Source organism: Stegodyphus dumicola, chromosome X2 (assembly GCF_044657685.1).
Source record: "Stegodyphus dumicola isolate Sdum_Otavi_A_Nest chromosome X2, ASM4465768v1".
NCBI lineage: Eukaryota > Metazoa > Arthropoda > Arachnida > Araneae > Eresidae > Stegodyphus > Stegodyphus dumicola.
In genome coordinates this window covers 8,015,806-8,040,741 of record NC_140781.1, presented here as the reverse complement: position 1 = coordinate 8,040,741, position 24,936 = coordinate 8,015,806, and the positions used below count along the sequence as shown (strand labels likewise).

General features: G+C 32.9%; 1 protein-coding gene across 7 annotated transcripts in view; it reads left to right on the top strand.

The window, feature by feature from the left end:
• The window catches only part of Scm (Polycomb protein Scm), a 156,622-nt gene that overhangs the window by 78,296 nt on the left and 53,390 nt on the right, over positions 1-24,936 (top strand). For all 7 annotated transcript variants that reach the window (XM_035354956.2, XM_035354955.2, XM_035354954.2 and 4 more), the window contains 2 exons: positions 10,060-10,383; positions 18,098-18,341. In XM_035354956.2, the coding sequence (XP_035210847.1) occupies positions 10,060-10,383; positions 18,098-18,341 (568 nt within the window). The remainder of the gene's footprint in view (positions 1-10,059; positions 10,384-18,097; positions 18,342-24,936) is intronic.

Sequence of the window (24,936 nt, the reverse complement as noted above, 5' to 3'; positions counted from 1 at the left end):
CTCATTTTGCATGACAATGCTCGGCTGCATGCAGCGCAAGCTGTGACTGATTTGTTGAAGTGATGGGGCTGGGAAGTGCTTTACCATCCACCATACTCCCCAGATCTAAGCCCTTGTGACTATTATTTCAATGTAGTAGAATGACTTAATTCCTAAGATGAAGGAACCACTTCGTGGCACTCGCTTCCAAACTGTTCCTGAGATTCTTGCGGCAGTAGACCGGTCCATTCAATCTATCAACAAAACAGGCGCTGCTACAGGTATTCTGCGACCTCCCACATCGTTGAAAACGGGTTGTACACAATGCTTGTGACTATATTGAAGGACTGTAAAACATGGTGACATGAATCACTTTTGTATTCATAGTCAATAAATAGTTGCCACTATTAAAGTTCCAACCCTTTTATAATTTACAAACTCAAAGCTAAATTAGCTACAACTACTTTCTTTAAAAGAAACAGGTCAAGAAATATTTGATACCCCCTCCCCATAGCTTCATTTCATTATAAAAGTTGAGCCATCTAACTTTTGGAATTTGAATCAGCTATTAAACTAATGTATATTTTTTCAAAATTTCAAAACTGAGTTTATTAGAAAGATTGAAATTTTCATTTAAGTGAAACACAGCCTCATTCAAATGACTGCCATAGCTGGCTTGACATTATCCCATCCAATCAACCCAGTTTTTCAGTACATTTTTTATTGTTTGGGCTTCAGTCGCATGAAGGGCAGCTTCAATTTCATGTTTCAAGGCATCAGTCGTCTCTGGGTGGTTATCATAACACTTATCCTTAAGGGTTCCCAACAAAAAAAAAAAAAATCCAACGGGGTCAAATCACAGCTTCAAGGCTGCCAATTGACATCTGCATTTTGGCTGATTATTCGATTTCCAAAAGCAGTGCGCAAAAGATCAGTAGTTACATTGACTATGTGGCAGGAGGCTCTATCCTGTTGAAGCCATATGTCATTCATGTCATCCTTTTCAGTTTTTGGAAACAAAAATTCGTTTAGCATTCCACCGTAACATTCACTATTGATGGTATTGGCAGCTCCTAGCTCGTGTTTGTAGATAAATGGGACCATGATGCCGCCGGACCAAAAACCACTCTGACCTCGATAGGTTTTTCTGGGGGGGGCAACCCTTAAATAATAAGTGTTATGCTAACCACCCAAAGACGATTGATGCCTTGAAATCGAAGTTGCTATTTGTGCGATTGAAGCCCAAACTATCCAAAATGTACTGAAAAATTGGGTTGATTAGATGAAGTACTGTCAGGCCAGCCATGGCAGTCATTTGAATGATGTGTTTTATTCTTAAATGATAATGCCCAATCTTTTTAATCAACTCGTAATTTTGAAAAATATTCATTAGTTTATATATATAGCCAATTCAAATTCAAAAAGTTAGATGGCCCACACTTTATAAACTTGGCATTTCTAACAGGAAAAATCAGTCTTTACATGCAAACCTCAAGGGAATGTTTGAGAACAAGTTTACTGTTTTGGATCACATTTAAATGTTTCTTACGTAACTTTTTAAACCTGGCAGTACAGCAGCTGTACCTAGAAAATGACTTTCTTTAACGCCAGCTGTGGTACAAGTGTAGTACTAGCATCCCGCTCTACTTTAGAGTAGTCGCCTATCTGCAGATCTCTGGGTGGTCCATTGTCGCTGCTCAGATTAGCCACTGGCTATGCATTGTTTCCTTCTTATCAGTTTGGCGAAAACCGCAGGTTTCGTCTCGCACCAATATACTTGAAAATCAAATAGAAGCTATCTCTTTCTCAAATGTTAGAGCACTTTCTCATAATTTTAGTGATAACTTTTTTAGTACTAACTTTTGCTATGATTAAAACTTCAGCGCTTTTGCACGCTGTTTAAGCTTACCAGATTTATTGCTTTTTAATCTTAGCAAATAAGATTAGATTAATATTTTAGATTTAATGACCTTCTAGAAAACAGGTAAAACCGCTTTTATCGTTTAGTTCCGTTTTATACTTATGAATAATTTGGCCCTTTTTTGGAGTGCATAAAATGCTTAAGAACTGTTAACTCTTTCGAAGTGCTTCTATTATGTATATAATTTTGCCTGATTTATGAGGAGATAAATAAGAGGCAATTGCATGCATAACAGTTTTTGTGATTTTCATTCATTGTAAATTAAATAAAACCAATTTATCTTTAGACCCTCTTTTAGGATGACATCTCCCAGAATGTATTTAAGTATCATAAAAGCTAACGTAACTTCTAAATTGAATCAAAACATTAGTTACTTTGCATAAAAGTTCAACCAGTTTTATTTGCTGAAATTCTTACACTCCTCAAGAGATAAAGAGAATTCAGATAAGTTAAAAAAAAAATCTTTAAAAAAGGAATGTTATTTTGTCTTTAATAAGGTGTTTGTCACCTTACTATTAAATATATGAGAATTATGATTGCAGTACGGAAAAGCACACAAGCGCTATCTGCTTAAGGGGATGGATGCTTTCATGTAAACCTTTCTTAAGAGAAAATTGCTCGCATTTATGTTACTGATGGGAATATTCCACATGTAATCAACCCATTCTCCGGGTGTGATTGGATTAATTTGTTTGCTTACTGAATTACATCAAAGCACATAACAATTATCTGTATAAGAGGAGGGATGCCTTCGCTGAGGACTTTCTAAGGGAGGCTGGCTTGTATTTACGTTACACATAACGAAAAGCATGAATCCAACCCTTTAGCCGGGTGTAGTGATGTACATTACTAGGTTTTGTTGTATTGTGACAATCTATCTATATATATATATCTAGAAATCCTTAATCAATTTACATCTGCCCAATATTTGCTGGCCTGAATTCTAATTGGTTAGTACATTGTGTATAAAACCCTAGTATCAAGAAATATAAAATATTTTTCTTACTCAATAACCCACATACATGAGACTTGCGAAGACAAATTTCTTTTTCTTAATCTCACATTTATTTTTTAAAAACATTCTCTGGTTTAAATATATAACACTTATCACATAGCACATAAAAACATCAGAATAGAATAACTCAGAAGACAAAATGTGAGAATCTAAAAATGGAACAGTAGACCAACGCTGTAAGTATGATTAGAAAACAAATCGCAATCTGTTCACATTGTGCATCTATGCAGTTGGAATTTTCTCATAATAATTTATGTGCAATGACCACATGAATTATACACACGTGCATAATCTATTTTTTTTTTTTTTTATCTTCACATTCTTTTAGCACACGGAAATCATCATGTGGAGACACACCGCTGACAATGCACTTTTTGCAGAGTACACACCTTGATAATTTACTTCAGATGTTTTAGAACCTTATCACGATATCAAAACAGATTTATTTTCAAACTTAACATCTTCATCTAAATCTTGCAATCTTTTATCTACTGCTTCTTTTCATGCAAAAGAACGACGACACTCCATCTGCGAGTATGCAGGAACGATGAAACTCCATCAGCGAGATATGCAGATACACAAACCCGCACGTTGTGCAGCTTCCATGACAGCCGATGTTGCGATGATGTCGAACTGCGTGGTGTGAGAAATTACTATTCTCACATTCCCTCCGGCTGAAGAAAAAATTGTCCCATCACTGTACAAATGAGATCACTGTCTGCTTAATACACATAATTTATAATTCACATATGATACAATATTCAATTCATCACTTAAAGTAATGACATTGCATTATCAATTTTGATGGTACAACTTTTAACCATTGTTTACATTACCTTATTCTTTACATTCTAGGATCACATTCACTTTTTCATTGCATAGCTAATTTTACCATTTGATCAAATACTTCTCACGTATACATTTCATAGACCAATATGTCATGACATTTTACAAGCTACGTTTGTATTAGATCAACTACTAAATTAAATGCCTTTACTTTGATTCATCAGTACGACACTGAGATATTTAAAACACTTTTTAAATTTGTTACCTAGTACAATTAATTAGACCATGCATAGTACAATCAATTCTTCTGGTATATGGACCAGCCAATTCTACCAAAAATGTGCAATTAGCGCTTTATTACACTAAATTAACTCATACCATACATAATCATCATTCATTGTCTAGTTTGTACACATACTTGTCATAATCACAATTTCTTTAAAACTTTTTTATTCAATTCTCTGATCTACAATTTACAATAGTGTTATTCTCCTAATCCTCATCTTCTGTCGAATCTATTCTTGAAGGCTTTTGTAAAAACAGTTTGCTTACATGAACTTTAGTAGTATTGTTATCTAAGTGTATTACATAATTATCATTTCGTAGCTTTTTAATAATTTCATTTGGTCCCTTGTATTTTGGATGTAAAACCCTTCTATCAGTAAATTCTTACTTAAAAACTTTATCCCCTAATTTTAATTCTGGAATTTTTCTTCCTTTCAAACATTTTTTTCACAATTAAAGTATTCGACCTCATTCAATTTTACTTGTTCTTTATCTCTACTTAATTGTTACTTTTATCTTTTGGAATATTCCTGGCAATCTGCTAGTTAAAGAGAGTCATTGCTATTCATGGGAGTATTTAACGTTCTACCAAAAAATAGTTCTGCTGGTGAAAATTGAGTTACAGAATGTTTAGCATTATTGTAATACAATTTAAATATCAGTATTTTTGTGGCCATTTAAATATTTTGTTTGATATTGCTGCAATATATTCCTTCATCACCCTGTGTACTCTTTCACTCAACCCATTTGACTGTGGATAATAAATAGAACTTTTACTGTGCTCTATTATAAGTGATCTGTGGAACGAATATAAGAACTGTTGTCTGACAAAAGAATTTTAGGAATGCCAAGTCTGGCAAAATAATCATTTAAAGATTTTATAATGGACTGAGAAGTGCAGTTGTTTAATGGAACTGTTTCCAAATATCTGGATAATGATCAACGATAGTGAGTACATAAAACTTATTATCTATGGATCTTGGTAGTTTACCAACTATATCTATGGCTATCATCTCTCCAGGAGCAAGATCTGTCTTGGGAATTAGACGTGGCAGAGTGTTGTGTGGTCTAGACTTATTTTGTAAGCAATCTGTACATCTTTCTACAAAACTTTTGGTATCGCTGTACATACGTCTCCAATAGTATTTTACTTTCACAAACTCGTATGTCTTGAATACCAAAGTGAGGTGCATGGACTGTCTGTAATACATCTTTTACTAGTGCCTTAGGTATTAGGATTTTATTCTGGATACTTGTGTATTTCCTTCTAGCATTTACAGGTTTTAATTTTATCATTAATACATCTGTATGACTATCTATAAAATATTGTTCTACACTATCTTTGTGGTAGTCCTGCAATTTTTTTATAATTGTTTTTATGTATGCGGTTTACTAATTATGTTTTGAATAGACAAATTATCATTAGTGCTAAATATATTTACGTTGTTTACTACTACATCATCTTGACAAGTAATCTGCTGGGTTTTTGAAACCCGGAATGTGCTCCATCGTGTATTGAAATTCCTGTAGGTATAACAACCAGAGTGCTACAATATCTGGCTGCTTGTCAAGATCGATATGAAAAGTCAGAGGTTTAGCATCCGTTAATATTACAATTTTTTTTCCATAGAGATGTTCGTGAAATTGTTTTACTGATCTGAAGATTGCATAAAGTTCTCTCCTAATTGAAGAATATTTAGCCTCAGCAGGTGTTAAAATTTTTGAGTAAAATTGTACTGGGGAAAACTTATCATCATTCTTTTGCATTAATATGTCACAAATGGCTGATCTCGAAGCATCAGTTAGTAAATACAAAGGTTTATCATTGTCTATATTTTTTATTGCTGGTTTTTCTAAAATTCTTGTATTTTCTCTAAAGCATTTTGGCACCTGTCATCCCACACAAATGGTATATTCTTTCTCATTAAGTTCAGTATTGGCTTTACAATTTCTACATAATTAAAAATTAGGTGTCGAAAATAATTTACCATACCTATGAACGTTTGAACCTCTTTTAAATTTCTTGGCCTAGGAAATTTAACTACTTTCTGAATATTTTCCTTTGAAGGAGCAAAACCATTCTTATTAACAGAAAATTCTAGGTAATTTCTTGTTTACATAACTGCAATTTGGCTGGGTCTAAAGTTTAATTAATTTCTTTTTCTTATCAAACACCTTTTGTAAAATAATTACTAGCTCATTTATACTGTTAGCTGCTACAGTTATGTCTTCTAAAAAATATTGTAAATTTGGACCCTGCAATTAACCTAAACACTTTGATATTAGAGTATGGAAATAAGCAGACGAATTCTTTGCACCAAAGGGTAACCAAGTTAGTTGAAAATTGCCAAGTTCTGTGCAAAATGCTAGTTTTTCTTTATCTTTCTGATCTAATTTTATCTGAAAAAAAATGCCGTTTTAAGATCTAGTACACAATAATAACTTTTACCTGCTATATTATGCAAAATGTCTGAAATCTTAGGTAAGCATATTTGATATGATTCAGTTATGCAATTTAGCAATCTATAATCTACTGCCATTCTAAACTTTAATTTACTGGGATCAGCATTAGGTGGTGATTTCTTTTTGACAAAAATTACTGGAAAGCTATAACTCGATGTTGATGGCTCAATAATACCTGCTTCTAACAATTTGGCTAATACCTCTTGCGCATATTTTTTAGCAATGCAAGGAATAGTGTATGGTCTAGTCTAAATTGGAAAGTTATGTAACAAATTAAATTGTGGCACTACAGCATCTGTCTCACCCAAAGTATATGACTTTGAAAACACAGCTGATTTTTTCATGAACGTTTCAGTCATTTTACTTTTTTCTGCTACTTCTAAATGACCTAAGTCAAAATATCTGGGCTTAATTCCTCCTTTCTTAACTTTTTAATTTCTTTCAAAGTTATATGATTAATTTGTAAATTTTGTTGCTCTCTAGGCTTTTCAAATTGTTTTTCTTCTACTTTATATACCTTACCAATCTTTTCACCTTTTCTTAAAATTTTTGAATTTGAATTTTCTTCAATTATGGTGAAAATATATATTGCCTCTCACTTATCTCATGAATTGAGTCAGTCATACCTATTTTGCCCATTTTTCGTCTATCTGGTGAAAACATTATTTGCTGTTCTTCCTGCATATTAGCTGGAATGCTGAATTTTACTGTCTCTGCAGTTTGTTTGGAAAAATTTTGGTATTTAATACTACTACAATACCTGACTCATCTGGTTGACTATTCTTGTTTACCTTTTGTCTAGGAGATCAAAATAGGTGTTATCAATAATTAACTGATTTTTATTTGCATCCATAAGGATCTTATTTTTCTGAATGAAATCATACACCAAAATCATTTGATAACTTGTATTCCAATTATGTTATGTAACAAAAAATTGGTTGGCAAGCCATTTATTTCCTAAATGAAATTTTAAGTTTACAGCAGATAAATATGGGATAGTAGCATTATTTAGCATATGTATTCTTACAGATCTGCTTAAGTAATGAATCTTTGTATAATTTTTTATTACCTGAAATGTGTCTGGCTGTATCAAGCTTAAATTAGCACCTGTATCAAGCAATGCTGCTACTACAAAGTCCCCAAATTTGATTTCTATTATGAATTTTTTAGCTTTTACACCGATTCACAAAATCATTTTGCCTTTTTTTACCCTTATAACATATTCTTTCATTTTTACTTTCAATATTATCTATGAGCTGTTCCACATTTAGAATAAAATTTTATCTCTTGTTTTTGAATGTGTACTTCTTTAATTTTATTTGTATTGGGTCAGTTTCTCCTGCATTTCTTTTCTTTCCTTCTTCTATTATTTTGATTTGATGCTCATTTATGTCTGCAAATCTATATAGAGCTTTCGTTAATACTGTTTTGTGCTGCGGTTTTCTTACTACATTGCATCTAAAACAACATAATTACAGTTAATATTTAATTAAATTGTTCATTAATTGTCAAAACTTGCATGATCTAGCTTTATCTAGAATATCAATCATATAACCATCTATTCTTTCCGATGAAGTTTCAATTACTGGTAGAGAATGAATGTTTCATATGTAATATTTTTAAACAATATTTTATTGATGCTTTTCTAATTTTATCTACTTAAAATTCTTTATTTTCTTATGATTTATTTATTAAAATGTATGATGTGTTTGATGTGTTCGAAGACTGGGAATTCTTATGAAAAGTATTTAAAAACCATCTTTTCCAGATGATCGTGAGATTTCCTTCAAAATCAGCTCCAGAGCTTTCAGTTTTCTTATTAAAGAAAAAAAACAAAGCCTGATCCCATATAAAAAGACTCCAAACAACAAAACACCTACTTATTAGTAAAGAAAAATTCTATTTTTTTTTTTTTTTTTCCTTACGTTGGTTGAAATGTGAAATGTTACATAAGGTACTTTAAAAGTGTAATATTTTTCATACTTAATACTACCTTCTGTTGAGAAATCATTTATGTTTGCAGTAGCATTCTTTGCAACTTTACTTTTCTTGAAAGAAATGCATATACTTTACAAAGTAAAAGAAAATGTAAGGAATAATAAATAATCTGCATTGGCTTTTTAAAATAGAAAATTATTTAACCTCTAAGGATTCCATATGGGAGATGACTATCCAATTCATTAGAAACTTTTCTGCCAGCTCTTGAATAGTAGATTAAATGAGAACTGTTATTTTGAATTTATAATTAAAGAAGTACCATTTGTGATATTTTGGGGAACTTTTGAATTTCAAGGTCAAAAGCATAATGTGTGGAGGGTTAAGTCTCTAGTGTCATCAGGGATCAGGTTTGCCCTAACCTTTTATCCAGAAAAATGTAGGGGAAAATCATTGCCATAGTACTGCATGCTACTTTCACTGTGGTCATTTATTCTGCTTGTCTATCGTAATCTAAAGGTTTAAAAACTATTAAGTTGGAAAAAGTTGTTTGAATTTACCATTTGTAGAAAAGCTGAAATTTGAAATATTGTGTTTAATAAAATTCCGCTTTGTACAGTTCCTTATGTTGACATTCTTTTCCTTAGATTAATTAGTATAATTCTAAGAGTTTCTTTTAGTGCCAATTTTGCATGTCTCAGAGCTTCCCATCTCAAAAGATTTTTTAGGAGAATCAACTTATTAATTTGAACTTTTCTCTTAAAGGGCCTGTAAAAGAAATGCAAGTTTCATAAATTTTTTTACTAAAGGCTGTGACATTACTAGCAGTGTTAGAATCTGAAACGTCTACCTTATTTCATTTTATCTTTAAGTAAAAGTCCCATGTCTGACATCAATTTTTCAAGTAATGCATAGTTCTACAATCATTTTAAATGCCTTGTATGTTCCCTTCTGTTAAGAATTATACATTGACATATATGTCCAATAAATATAGAAGACAGGTTTAGTTTTGAAATTGTTAAGAATCTCTTTTCTGTTGTAACATTCACCTAATTCCATCTTTAAGTATTAGTAATTCTTTGGATTCAGTTGCATAATATTTATCCTTCCTTCTAATTAAATCTACAATAGGTCATTTATATTAAAATTATTTTGTACCTCAGTTGAGGTTCCTCTACTTTTTAATTCTCTGGATGATGATATCAAGTCTGAGTTTGAATTCATATTTAAAAATTACTGTTTTGGGGAGATTCACAAAAGAATATGTATAAAATGTAACTTAAAATAATTTTTTTTTTAATCAAACAAACCTGCATGCATTTTCAGAATCTTAGTTAATAGGTGACTGAAGGAAAAGTAAAATACACCATGGACTGACAAGCATTATTTGTATAAGAAAGCTGATGTATGTTTTTATTTTTCATGAAATTAAATAGTTTCTGATAACGTGTATATGTTGGTTTGGTGTGCATTTTTTCCCTGAAATATTTTTATTATTTCCAATATTATAGTGGTATGATTTAAATGAGTAATATGAGGAAAATATTTGAAATTTGCCCGTGAGATTGTGCCATTTTAATTGCAGTTTAAGCATTTATCTTGGATGAAAACTGTTTTATAATATTGTAGTACAATTATATAGTTTTAAAAGACTTTTTTTTTTTTTAATTTTAAGCACCCTGTGCCTCCTAAGAATGATTTCAAGATTGGAATGAAACTGGAAGCTTTTGACCCTCGAAATGTAACATCCACGTGTATTGCTACTGTAGTTGGGATACAAGGTCCTCTCCTGAGATTGCGGCTAGATGGAGGTGATAACAAGAATGATTTCTGGCGACTTGTTGATTCATCAGAAATCCATCCCATAGGCCACTGTGAAAAAACTGGGGGTATGCTGCAACCACCTCTTGGATTTCGCATGAATGCTTCATCATGGCCTATGTTTTTATTGAAAACATTAAACGGTGCAGATATTGCACCTAGCAAAATTTTTATGAAGGTAAGGATTTTCTTAATCCTATTAATACTTCAAGATGTGTAATATATGTTTCACTATTTTTGGTAATAAATGAAATGTCTTGACAGATGGATAGTCAGTTACAAGAATTTTCCATAGTTTCAACATTTTTCTTGCTATGAATTTTTATAATAAGCATCTGTTTGCAATAAATGAAGTGACAAATGTCTTTTACATTAGATAGAAACTTCTTTTCAAATTTAAAAATTAGGATGTAAAGGAGTAAAAGAAATACATCTGTAAATCAGTGTTATTTTTGAGTGCCTTATCTATCATGCATATATATGCATTGTTTTCTGCAGTAATTTTTTTCATTTATTATTTATAAGGTAAAAATGAAATAATTGTATTTTTGCAGTATTCTTGATTATTCAGTTATGCTGTTTTTTAACTTGCAATTTGTTCATTGTTGTTTTAGTTGGCAATCTGTACTGGAAATTCGATGTGTGGAAGATTTTCTTTTTTTCATATAATCATCAGATTTTTAACAAATGAAATTGCTATGTAACAATGTGCACTTTTCTTTTTTACGGTACACACCTCATGGGTACCTTTTTATGGAGTTGTTATATGGTGTTCTGTTCAACCACATTTAAATTTGCCATCCTTTGAAAAATACTGAGCCTACAGTTTCTCTTGCATGACAGAGGGAGCTCTTGTAATATCTGTTCATAATCTTTGCTTTGTATGTTTGTAAGTTTCAAAGCTTCTGTAGGGGGAGAATTATTCCACAGCACCAACTACATTCATATTTCCTTTTAGATCATTTTTGGATTTCCAGATTAATATATCATTGCATTTTCTCAAATGAATTTTTTCCCCTTTTCAAATTTCAAAAAAATAGTAAATTATTTGAGAGATGAATTTGATGTAAATGGAAGTAATGTTTTAAGTGACTTTTAAATGAATAATTGAGATAACAGCAATCATGTCGTGCAGTCGCAGGTGAGTGATGGCAATAATGAAGTTTTGAATTTATATGTAACTCACACTATTAAAATGATACAGCAAATGTAAGTTTTCATCTGAAAAGTTCTCTGTTATTCTTTGCACCCCTTCATACATGATAAAATCTGATTGTCCTGGATTAATAGGAGTGTATTTTGAAAAGTGCTTGGTTGAGTTTTTTTATTTTACCACACCTGCAGAGGCAAAGTTGTTTATGAATGCAGTATTTATTTTCAGTAAAATTTGAGAGAAAATGAAAATTAGATACAAATGTTGTCTTCAGAAGTAAAAAGTAAAGTGCAGCTGTGAAATTTTAAATTTATGAATCCTCGGTCTACTTTGATTGCCAAGGTCAATTATTTATAGAATATGTTGGACACATATGAAATGAATAGCTGCAAAAACAAAGAAGATGAAAAATCTGTTTCTCAAATTTTTAGTTTAAAATTTAATTTCTAATTTGTTTCTCACTCTTTCATAGTATTCATTTCAAGTGAAGAACTTTAAATTGCATATAAATTTATTTACTTTTAAAGTAATAATGGTATGTATATCTATATATTATTTTAAAATGGCACTGTAAAGATTTATGTGTCTTGTCAGGTTAATACCTCATCATGTCATTTACCTTCTGTAGCTTTAATGACATATGTTGAGGATTAGCACTTTAGTCATGCACTGTTAATCATGCCAATGAAGCATTAAATTAATTGGTGTAATAGGCAGCACACTCGGCACTTATTCGAGAGGTCCGTGGTTCGAGTCCCAGTGAGGGCATTGCTCATCTTTCATCTCTTCTGCTGTACAAAAAATCCTAATGTACTTTAATGAGATGATTATGTAATATATATTTAGTTTGAAATATGGATGTTTTCTGAGTATTGTTTATTGGCCGATTCATTATGTAAGAATGTATTTTTTTATGTGTACAGTTGTTTAGGTCTCATCTAGATATCATAGGGTTCCTCTTCCATTTTTTCCTTGAAATATAATATTTAAAAGTCAGTTCTAAACTGTTATAGTTTTTTAATTAACTTCCTTTTATGTTTTTTACATAGTTACAATTTAACTGTCACCCTTAGCCAAAAGCTGTGTACACATTCTTATGCATTTTTTAGTTTAGATTTCATTTCTAAATTTTGTTCAGTTGCCTAGGTTATAATTTACATTAATTAATTTTTGTATAACAAGGTTAGCAGCGTTGGTGCTGGGTCTCTGTTTTGAAAATCCTTTTGCGCACATATCATAATGATAAAACTGTGTAAAGCAGTAGAAAATTGTGTGTATGCATATCACTTTAAATTAAAATACTCGTTATGCATCCTTCTCATTTGCGTGTCTTTTCTGAATGGACCATTGAAAGACACCATGTTTTATAGTATTTTCTCATTCAGCGATTTTCTAGAGCATCAAGATGAATGCTTGGTAAAAAGGTATTCTTTTGAAAAAAATGCAAATCATATAAAAAATTAGTGTGAATAAATATGCTTAAGGTATATAGCTCAAAAGAATAAATAGAAATTTTTTAAACAATTATTTGAAGAAACGTATTTTGTACAACACAAGTAACTGAAGTCAAATTTACAAAGAAAAATTATCTAAAAATAACAGCTGTGATTTAAAAAATTAAATATTGGGTATAAATGTTTTAAAGAAAGAAGAAACAAGCATTTTTTATGCTTGTGCAAAATGAAAGGAAAAGTGAAAAGATTAACATAAACTGAGAAGGTCTGTCTAGCAAATTATTTGTACTTTTTGACAATAAGTGGTAAAAAAGTGCACCAAACAGTGTTCTGGAATTATAGTGTAAGTTTTTCACGAAATTTTACAAAATTTTGTTTGTAGGTCTAAGTGTAACATCAAAATATTAAAAAAAGAGCATGTCATTCATAGAAAGGTCTGATTTTGTGTCAAAATACATATTAGAACAATGCTGTATATAAATATAATATATATCCTAAAACGTGCTTTCGAAGGAAAAGTGTTAGATGAATTTTGTCAGTCAGCCAAGTAGTGTGTCTCTCTCTTTTAAAAAAAAAAAAAAAACTTTCTACAGTTTGTGTAAACTTTGATAGCAGATATGTAGGGTGTAGATAAAATGAGATTATTCAGGAGCTCTAGTAACCATTTTCACTTCTGCTGAAAAGCTTCCATCCCTACATGTTAAGACGGATTAACTGGTAGTAACAATTTCATCTTTTCAGGTCTCTAGCACATTCATTCCGATTTAAGATCAGCAACCCTGCTGATTGACTAATGCTTTGCATACATTCATTCTTTTTTCCAGCATTATTTAAATTAGGTTAATTGACCAAGCAAAGCAGCTTGATTGCTATCTGACTATAGGCAGGGATGTCTTTGTGTAGATGTTTTAAGGAAAACTAGCTTGTATCCCTTTAAACATGTGGAAAGTCCTGAAAACTCTCATGCAGATATGGCTTTAATTCGAACCCGAGTCAAGCTGCCATGTTCACTGACTTCACTGACCACATTAATCGCCCATAATTACAAAAGAATTTTTCTATTGCAGTAACAAAAGACATAAAAAATGCTTCTGGGTTTCATTTTTATACCCCACTGCCATCAGTTATCTGTTTTTGATATACAGAAGGATCAGTTCATCCTCCAATATTTGTCTCTTCTAGCTAAAATCTTTCTCCTTGAACTGAAACCCATTCTTAGACAATGGCTGTTTTCTCTCATGTCACCTGTATTTTGGATCCCAACTCATCTTACCATGGAATAGGTCACATTTCTCAGCATTTAAATATTCTACATCCCATTCATTGTCTTTGAGCTCTGTGTTTATCATTTGTATAAAAAGGGAAGGTTTATTTTGCAAGATTCTAAGCAAAGAGTTATTGTAAAATGTTCTGCAACTTTTTTTAACTATGAAAAAAGTATAAAGATGATTTTACAGAATTGATGTTATAAAATGCATTTACAGTTTAAAAAAACTTGCATTACTGGCGGGAGATGGTAGTTACTTGAGTTTTAATATGAAATTTGACACTGTTTTTGTTTGATTTAAGCTTCAGTATCCAGTTTAATCTGTGTTGCTGAAATTCATAGTTTCCTTCAAATGTCTGTCTGTCTGTCAAGCATGTTCTTGTTTTTGATCTTAGGATTTTCATTTTACGAAAAAACTGTTCACATGTGTAGGTAATGCCAAAGATAGAAGACGTGAGGAGTGCATGTTTACGAATTCCTGGATGCTTGTCTTTGGTCACATACTTCGAATAAAAATCAATTAATGTAGGATTTTCACGAAACTTACATTTTACTGCAGAGTTACACTGTAAATCTATAAATTCTAATTTAAGTTCAGGTGGAGCACTTCTAATGTCTACTGAAAATGGCGAGAACATTCTGATGAAAATTTCATTTTCATGAAAATCAGAAAATCTGCTTTTGAATTCCTCTTTCAAATTTTAAATGTATTGTACATAATTATTTCAATTCAATCTTGTAGAGTTCTTCACACACTCTCAATTTTGGAAAGTGAGTGGAATTCTTATTTAGCAACTAACTTTCCTACAAGATTAATTTTGTTTCAAAAACTTTCTTAAAGTGAATAAAGATAATGAACAAGTAGATCTCTTCGCAGTAAGCGGCAGTTCAAATCATTGAGATGACCTGTAATATCGACAAGAAATGCAGTCTCTCAACCATTTCTCATCACTGAACTCGTGAATAGATTTCCCTTTAAATTCCATGAATTTTTTAACTTCGCTTTTCAAAGAAAACAGGCGCTGAAGCAGCTTTCTTCAGCTCAACCAATGTACTTCCGCGTAATACACATCACCACCATATTCAGCATCCAAATCACTCAAGACTCACTGTTAAAATTGCCTGTGATTGTGTTCTTTAGATCAAATGAAATAAACCACTTTTACAATAACATTCATCAGATGTTCAAAATTTGAGAACTTGCACAAATTTTCTTGGTGGATTATACAGTAGTAGTATTTAGTAATAATAGTAAAACAAGTCATCATAGTATTATTATCCTCTTGCCTTCACATGAGATTTGTGTAATGTTGTTACTCCTATTTTGCCTCCAGTCAAATTTAGCGCCATCCGTGGTTATAGTATATTACTGAAGTCTAACTCATATTTATCCAAAGTTTGCGTCAAACTCTGAATACAAATCTGTTCCTCATATTGTACTTTTAAGTGCAATGAAACACTGGCTAATTCCTCTACAATTGTAAAATCTCTATCAATGCCACGAATAAAAATGGCCTTTTGTGCAGTATCTATTGCATCTGTTGAGTCATTCATTGCTGCAGAATCAAACTCAATTTTTTTGCATTTAGATTTTAATTTACTGAATATATGTCTTGTGAGATCCTCTATGTGTCTTGCTACTGTCACACCAGGCAAGCTGATATTCGATATGACTTGAGCCTATGATGGACAAAGCACAACAAATGCACTCTTAAGACATTCATTTACTAATTTTCCATCAGCAAAGGGTTTCCATGCTAAGCAGTTTTTTCTGCTATCATATAATAACATGAACACTGTTTTCAAATTCTTTATTCGCAGTGGAGAAGAAAGACGGCTAAAAATTTAGTTTTGGATTTAATTCACTCACCTTACACTTCGAAAAGACCTTCCAATGCAGAATATTTCTCACTGTGCTTAGTATCTTAATGTTGTGTTTCTTCATCACAGCTACACTGTTGTTGCAAATAAGGCAATCTGCCTTACCCTTATGTTACAACAAAAATGTAAAGATCTGACCACTTTTCTTGAAAAAATCTCACTTTTCCTTAATTTTTTCTAATCACGGCTTGCCATTGTGTACTCATTCAAAGTTCATAAACGCTTCTAAATTTTAGATTGTGGAATGAGGGTGAGTAACCTAGCTTAAAATCAACTGTAGAAAATCTGCTTATCACCAAATCACACGGAATGTTTACGATCACCGTTCCCTTTGACAACTGATTGCAACAGCAGGAGAAATAGAATTCTGTTAATTTATTCCCCTCCCCCTCTACAGTAGTGGCATGCTCAAAGTCACCTTTGGTGAAACTTGTTAGAGATAAGAATTTACCCTTTTTATGGAATTGAGATTTTATGCTTAGTCAAACTTTTTGTTTTTAGAATTACATAAGATAAAATGAAATTTTTTAAAAATTCATCATTTTCAGACAGGCATGTCTATAAAATGTTTTAAATGTCAAGACTAACAGGGGAAAAAAAAGTTTTTTTTTTTTTTTTTTTTTTTTTTTTTTTTTTTTTTTTTTTTTTTTTTTAATGATAAAAAGCTACAACCTGCATGTGAAAATTATTACTACAGCACCGTACTTGACACATGGTTCTGATAAAATATTTGACTGAAAATGTTCTTAATCTCAATGAAGTAAAAGAGCATTTAGTGTAAGGATGTTCATCTCCCTTATATTTTATAGTTAAGGAATGGGTAAAACAAATTTGCATCCCCTGAAAATTCATAGATGATGAGTCTCATAAACATTCAGCATTAGAAGCACTGACATAAAAAAATATTTCTCAAGTCTAGTAGGAAATATTGAGTGATTGAAAAGTTAAGGAGATAGCAGCAAAATTGTATCTGTTTAAATCAACTGTTTTTTACATTTTACATGGATGTCTTCACAAGAACAGTCTCTACAACATGAGTCCTTAACTTTGTCCAGCAGTTAAAAAACAGCAACATGTTAATACAATTCACAATGTGAGTTTTAGAATCCTGACTAGCCTCCTTATAGCTCAGATTTAGCAAAAACAGATAATTGTCTGTTCTCGAAACTGAAATTTTAACCTTTCTGAAAAGAGATTTAATGATGATGAAAGAGTACATTGGATTGACGGAGTATTTTGAGGATGAACTTTCAGATCACTCTTTCAGAGGCATAAAGTTGCTCACTAAATGATATGAAAAGTGTATTGAAACACACAATTATATTGAAAAATAAATTATTAAGGTTTTCTTTATTTCTTTTTGAAGTATATCGAGCCAGATACTTGGATCTACCTAGTTATCAGGCCATGTTAACAGATTTCAATCTTTATAAATATGCAACAAATAGTTTGTTGTTGTTGATTTGGCCCTGTTAATTCTCTGTCATTTATAATGAAACATCTTTATTTTGCTTAGCTATTGATAGTCTCGTGTGCTGTTTTGTTCTTAAGCATAGTAGCTGAACCTCATTCCTTCAGAAAATTTTATTTTACTGGCATTGCATGAAGAATATGAGAATATTAAAAAGGGGTATTACTTTTAAAATAAATGAAGGAAACTCCTAAAGGATTCAGAGATTATATCTTTACTAGACATGTAATCAGTCATGCTGAGGCTGCAAGATAATTTCGGCCATAGAGCCTGATCCATTTCCTTGATATTTGTCTCCATAAAATTCCTCAAGTTGTTGACAGTGCTAAGGTTATGAAGAATTTTTATTTGTGTGTACTGTTGAACAGACAAAGAACAAACATGCAAATGATGCCCAATGTGGAAATTTCATTAACACGAAAGGCACAGAACAATGTAGGCCGTTTAACTCAAACTTTTGATTTTTTTGGTATTTTAAATGCTTTATTTGATGGTAGGCAACTAAATAATCTTGGTTTCTGGCAAAACTAATTTTCTGAGATTTAACAATTATGCGATATTATCCTGAAATTATTAAAAGAAAAAAAGTGTGATTTAGAAACACTGTATAACTTGTTACTTTTATTGGGTATATGTTTTACTGAGGTATATTGTTTTCTTTTGCAGGAACCACCTACACCTGAATGCAATAAGTTTGAAGTTGGTGTAAAATTAGAAGCATTAGATAGAAAAAACCCTCATTTAATATGTCCTGCAACTGTTGGAACTGTTAAGGAGGAAATGATATTTATCACATTTGATGGATGGCGAGGAGCTTTTGATTATTGGTGTAAATATGATTCTAGAGATATATTTCCTGTGGGATGGTGTAAAGCTAGTGGTCATCCTTTGCAATTACCAGGAAATAAAGGTATGTATGCTTGTTTATACTGGTATGTGCACACATATGTAAGAAGCTGAAGAATTATTATCTATCTGGATCAACCAAAATTTGATGCATCACAGTGTACAGGAAAGGCATAAACATTTTTTTCTCTATACTTTGATGTGTCAGTTGACTGATCCATAACGATTATTTTTTTTTAAAAATCCTTTTGCTATTTTTTATTAAAATGGCTGCAGCTTTTAACATGTTTTATATATGGATTTTATAAACCATGGTTATCATTTATCACTCATATGTACAATATGAACAAAATTATTCAGATTCAAAACATGCTTCTTTTCATCCAGATTTTTCTCCACAGTTCAAATGCATTCCCCCTTCATAGAAAAAAATTATAACACAGCATTTCTCAGTCAAGAAGACAAATTAGTACAAGCTATCATTTCCCTAAAGAGGTAGTTTCCAACTTTCATACCATCTCTTATTGTAATCTCATCGCTTGCTCCTCTCCAAGCATATGGTAAGAAATCATTTTCAGAATTTGCCATTCTTCATCAATATCCCAAAAAGGAATTAGCAAGTTGCTGTTGGTAGGGTAGAGCTTCCAAAAAAGATAACACGAAAGTGTTTCTAGAAAGCACTAATGAAAAAAATGCTTTAAGAGTTTCAGCATGGTTAAAATATGTATGATGTCTGTTGAAGAAATATCATCAGGAGAACTTGAAAATTTGTATCTTTAGATTGATATGGTATTTATTATATTATTCCTTCATGTAATTGCTTTAAGATATATTTTAATATTAAATGATTTTATTTTATTTACTTAAACATTTTGCTCTTTTGTGTTAGAAAAAGTCTGTTCTTGCAACTCCGAATATTAGATCACTTTATATAATAAATTATTTTTCCTGGTCCCAAGGGTGGCTTCATTAGGAGGTTGAATTGTTATATGTGATACATGGCTAAGAGTATTCCAGCACTCCATGTTCTGAAATCGGAAGCTGCTGTGACACATATTTAAATGATGTCATTTTTTTCCATCAGTGACAGCAGGTGTCTGGAAAGACTCCATTATTTTTTTAATAAATGGTCACAGGAACTGATATCCAGGCTTCCTGTGGTAGTTTCTTACTTGAAGAAAGCAACTCTCCTTAAGGTGAAGTCACTTTTGTGCCAGGTCATTGCTATGGAAGTATGACTTTCATTTGCAGCTTGAATTGGGAAAGCAATTCTTGAAACAGGAACTTACAGATGTTAAAAAATTTTATCAACTTTGTACTATTAAAATTTTTTGATCATTAAATAGATAAGTGAAAGTTCACTTACCTTCTAAATAGGGCTGCCCTGAACTGCCTTCTTTCTTTCTTGTCGATATCCGTCTCTATGATGAACTTCGATTCACTGCGCAACACAGCTATAAACTTTTTAAGAAATTTTAATTCGTATGAAAGATATCTACACAATATTTACAAGTTATAATGATTACAAGCATAATTTATATGGAGACGGTCTATTGTTATACATCTGTTAGACGCGTCAGCCGTTCAACAGACTACTTTTAGTCTTTTTCGCCAGAGGGCGTTCGTGGAAGTAAAGTTCTAGTAAGCAAACGCGACACTCCCACCTTGAGGTCCAGTATCAACAGAGGATGGACCTCAACTGACCTGTAGTTCAAGTCTTTTGAGATTTCGTCATACGTCGAGTTCTGTACCTCACTTGCATATCTGACTCAGGTGTAAAGTTGAGTTCAAGAGGTATGAGGTTCTTAGTAGGTCTTATAATCTCCCCTTGTGCAGTTTTCAGTTTCACTAATCTAATGTGTCCGTCGTGGGATGGAAAAATTTCCACGATTCTAGCTAAGGGCCAGTTTATCCTTTTTTCGTTGTTGGACACTATTACAAGATCACCAACTTTCACAGAAGATGGTTCGCGGATGAATTTTGAGCTTTGTTTTAGTTGCCCTAAATATTCTGATCGAAATCTTTTTCGTAAATCTTTTCTCAATTTGGCTCTGTAAAGGTATCTTTTATTGATGGATTTAGAATCCAAAAGATCTAATTCAGGAACTCCAGTCTCTGGAATTTCTGTTAGAAACATTGCTGGGGTGAGAGCTCTTAAATCCTTTATGTCTTCTGACAAATACGTGAGAGGACGGTTGTTCATAATGCTCTCGCAGTCACAAATGATTGTCAACAATTCTTCGTAGTTCAGAGAAGATTTTCCTAGTACCTTTCGAAGAATTCTCTTTAGTACTCCAATTAATCTTTCCCACCACCCTCCCCACCATGGCGAGGAAGGGGGAATAAATTTCCATTCAATTTTCTTAACTGTTGCATTTTCTAAGATAGAATTCCAATCTATGGTCTTAAACAAATTATTTGATCCAACAAAATTGGTTCCATTGTCAGAGTATACAGTGACAGGTCTACCCCTTCGAGCGATGAATCGCCTGAACGTGTGCAGGAAACTTTCGGTTGATAGAGATGAGACTAGCTCTAAGTGAACTGCTCTATATATTGCGCAAGTAAAAATGACGATCCATGTTTTTTGGCCTCCTTTTAAAATTAAGGGACCCGTCAGATCAACACCAATAATCTCAAAAATTAAAGCATCTCTTATTCTGTCTTCAGGTAGTGGCGCTTGAGGAATCTTATATGAATCAGAGTCGAACCTACTCTTTATGATCCAATATTTTTCACGCAAAGCGCACATAACGAATTGTACTCCAGCGTGACTTAGCCTTTCATGTTCAGATTTGATCAGTTTTAATACTAATGGATGTTCTGAGGGAAGTAAAACTGGGTAACGAAAGTCAGCATCATCGTCTCTCTGAAAGATACGTGTTTTCACTTTTATAAGGCCATTGGAGTCCATGGTAGGTTCTAAAGCACGTATTCTTTTATCTTTCAATCCTTCGAAAGATTCTCGTTGGATGAGTCGGAAAACCACTGTTTCAGCTCCTTTTAGTTCTTCGACTGAAATTCTCCCATGAGTTCTTTCAGATGGTGGTGCTGTAGCATTTTTAATGAATCTAAAGATCCAAGATACGACCTTTATGATCTTTTCGAATTTTGAAATATTGTCAAAAAGTTTAAATTTATCTGTATTCGTGTTATTGCTGGCTGAAACCACAGTTCGTTTTCTCTCTCCATTTACTATATCGAAGTCAGGATGTTCTCCATCTGCAATAGGCCACTCTTCTGGAGGTCGATAAATCCAATCTGGTCCTTTCCACCATTCGGATTTCCTCAATTCTTTTGCAGAGCAACCGCGTGATGGCAAATCCGAAGGATTAAACTTTCCGGGAATGTGATGCCAGTGATCTGGGTTACTCAATTTTCGAATCTCATTTACTCGATTGGCTATAAAAGTGGACCAATTTTCTTTCTGTTTTATCCAAAAGAGAGCATTTGTGGAATCCGTCCAGTAAAAAACTGGAACCTCTTTTAATTTCAAGTCTTCTCTTATTGTATGAGAGAGCCTGGCTCCAATAGTGCAAGCGAGTATCTCTAGTCGAGGTATGGTGAGTGCTTTTAGCGGAGCAACTCTTGCGTTAGATTGTATCAATTGACAAGTGACTCCACTCTCACCTCTGTGTCTAAGAAAAATGCAGGTCGCATACGCGTCCTTGCTTGCGTCCGAAAATACATGCAGAGTGGTACTTTCGTCTATTTTGGGAAGCAATCTAGGAATTTTGATGTCTTTCAAATATTTTAACTGAGATGACCATGTGAAAAATTTCCTTGCTAGATCATTCGGCAGATTAGTATCCCAGTTAATTTTCTGTTTCCAGCACTCTTGCAGAATCAGTTTAGGCATGAGAGTAACTGGACTAGTAAACCCAATTGGGTCAAAGATTTTACTCAATTCGGAAAGAACAGATCTTTTGCTCAATATAGGGTTTTCTTCATATTTTACGTGACAAGACAAAGTATCGTCAAACAAGTCCCATTTCAATCCCAATACTGACACAACATCTTCATAATTTTCATCAGAAAGGTTTAGAATTGAAGTTTCATTTTTAAGTCTATTATGTTTCCAACCTCTTAGGTCAAATTTTGCAGTAGCCATTATTTCTCTAGATCCTTTGATAAATGAGTTTAATTCTTCAATTGATTCCACGCTCGCTACGCAGTTATCCACATACATGGCTTTCTTTAGCTTTGAAGCTATTTCCTGATGATGTTTTGGTACATTTTCCAAATGGTAGTTAATCGTGGCAGCGAGTAAAAAGGGGCTGGCGTTTACGCCGAATACAACCCTTCGGTGCCGATATATAGTCAGTTTTTCAGGATGTCCTTTCTCCCACCATAGGAATCGGAGGAAATCTCGATCCGCTGGGTTCACACCTATCTGAAGAAATGCTCTTTTTATATCCGAAATTACTCCATATTTCCCCTCTCGAAATTTTATCAAAATTTTGGGGATCAATTCAAGATAATTAGGACCCTTTTCCAGGCAGTCGTTCAGAGATACTGAATTTTTCTCCTTTGCAGATGCGTCGAACACTGGTCGAATTTTGGTAGTCGAATTTTCCCGAAACACTGCTCTATGTGGCAGATAATGCCCTTTGATCTTTTCTGCCTCCGAAATATCGATAGGTTCAATTATTCCCTCTTCTACCCAATCCTTTAAAACAGTTTCGTAGGCTTCTAAGGAATTCTTTGTCTGAAGGGTTTTCACGCAAGACTTCAGACGCTTTTCTGCAAGGATTCTATTATCTGGCAACTCAGGATGAATTTGAAGCCACGGAAGTGACACCTGATATCTTCCAGCGTCATCTCTTTCTAAAGTACGGATAAAATAATTTTCTGTAGCCTTTTGTATTTCTTGTTTTGTTTGCGAAAGAGCTGGTTCAGTTATTCCGATAGAATCAAGAGACCACAAGTCACAAATTTTTCTGTCACTAATGTGTAGTGATAAAAGAACTTCATTAAAATTTTTTCCCTTTACCCTTGTTCTCCCTAATATTGTCCAACCAAGGTGTGTATTCATCGCTACTGAACTCTCCGTTACGTGTTTTACTTCCCCTGTAAAGAGTTTTCCGGCATAATCTGCTCCTACAAGCATGTGTATTTCGTTAGGGTGTTTTTCAAATAAACAAGAATTCTCATTAGTTACATCACTGGGAAAAATTTTGTAACCTCTTAGTTTCTTTAAGCAGTCCCTATCCTCCAATTTTGGAATATGTGAGCATATGGTTTTTTGGCTCAAAACTTCCATTTCGCATGTGAATCCTGTTTCTGGATTATTTAACTTAATCAGATACTTGTTGTGATTTTCCCTTTTTTCTATTCCTCCAAAAAGCCCATGAGTCACACTTTCCTGACCTAAAGATTTTAGTTTTAATTTCTCCGCAAGAAATGTGCTGATATATGATCTGCTACTTCCGGTATCCAGAATTATTCGTGTAAAATTGCTTTCACCATCTCCGTAAACATTGGCAATTAAAGTTTGCAAGATTACACTTTCATAGGATGAATTATTCGTTAAGGCCTTATTTTCAATTTGTTCTTCCTTAATTTCTCCGTTTTCGGTTTTAAAACACATTATAGTGGCATGTCGTTGTTTACATAATTCACACCTTATTCTAGACGTGCAAATAAAACTAAGATGCCGTGGGCGTAAACAGCGATAACAGATCCCTTTCGCTTTGCATTTCTCCCTTTTTTTCTCAGTAGACCATAAAGATGCTTGTTTACACGTTATAGACTCGTGATCAGAAGAGTCGCAGAAAACACATGGTGTTTGTCCCTCCCGCAAACTTGCGTTCGTTAACTCCGAAGCTGTGTGTTTCGCAATAGGTCTGGGTTCACTCAGTTTGTTATGCTTTTGCGGCGCCGCCTTTGGCTGGACCATCTGGAATGTACGTTCCCGCGCAACTAACTGTTCAGAAAGAAATTCCACTAGGTGATTCAAATCGTAATTTGATTTTCGAACTGTTTTATTATACTCCAAAACCAAATCTGGGGGCAATGTTTTAAGCAAAATAGGCGTTAATAAAGCTCCATATGTTTCTGAGGTCATATTTAATGATTCAAGACATCGAATATGTTTCTGTATATAATTGAATAACTTACGGAAATTTTGAATGTCATTAGAATCCTTTAGAGGTCTTATTTTCAGTAATTTATCTATATGGGCGTTTATCAGTACATCTTTATTTCCAAATCGTTCTGTGAGGAGTTTAACTGAAGATTCGTAATTTTCTTCGGTTAAATCGAAACCGTCAATGGTGTTATAAGCAGTACCTCCCAAAAAGGATTTCAAATAATTAAATTTGCTTATAGCGTCAAGCATTTTATTTTGATGTATGGCTGATGAAAAAGTGTTCCAAAATGTCAGCCATTCGCAGCTCTCGCCATAAAACTTCAGAATCGTAAGTTTAGGAAGCTTCACATTATGACTTTCGATTTTAACGTTTTCTATAATACTTTCACTTAACTGTTCAGTGCTTCGTAACACATTAAATTTTTGTTGTTCTATATTAATTTCTTTCAATTTTTTGTTAGCTTTGTATTTAAATGTAGTTATTCTTTCACGATATTCGTCAACACCGTTTAATTCCTGGTCAAGATAATTTATGTCTATTAATGTTTCTATATCGGCATCTATTTGT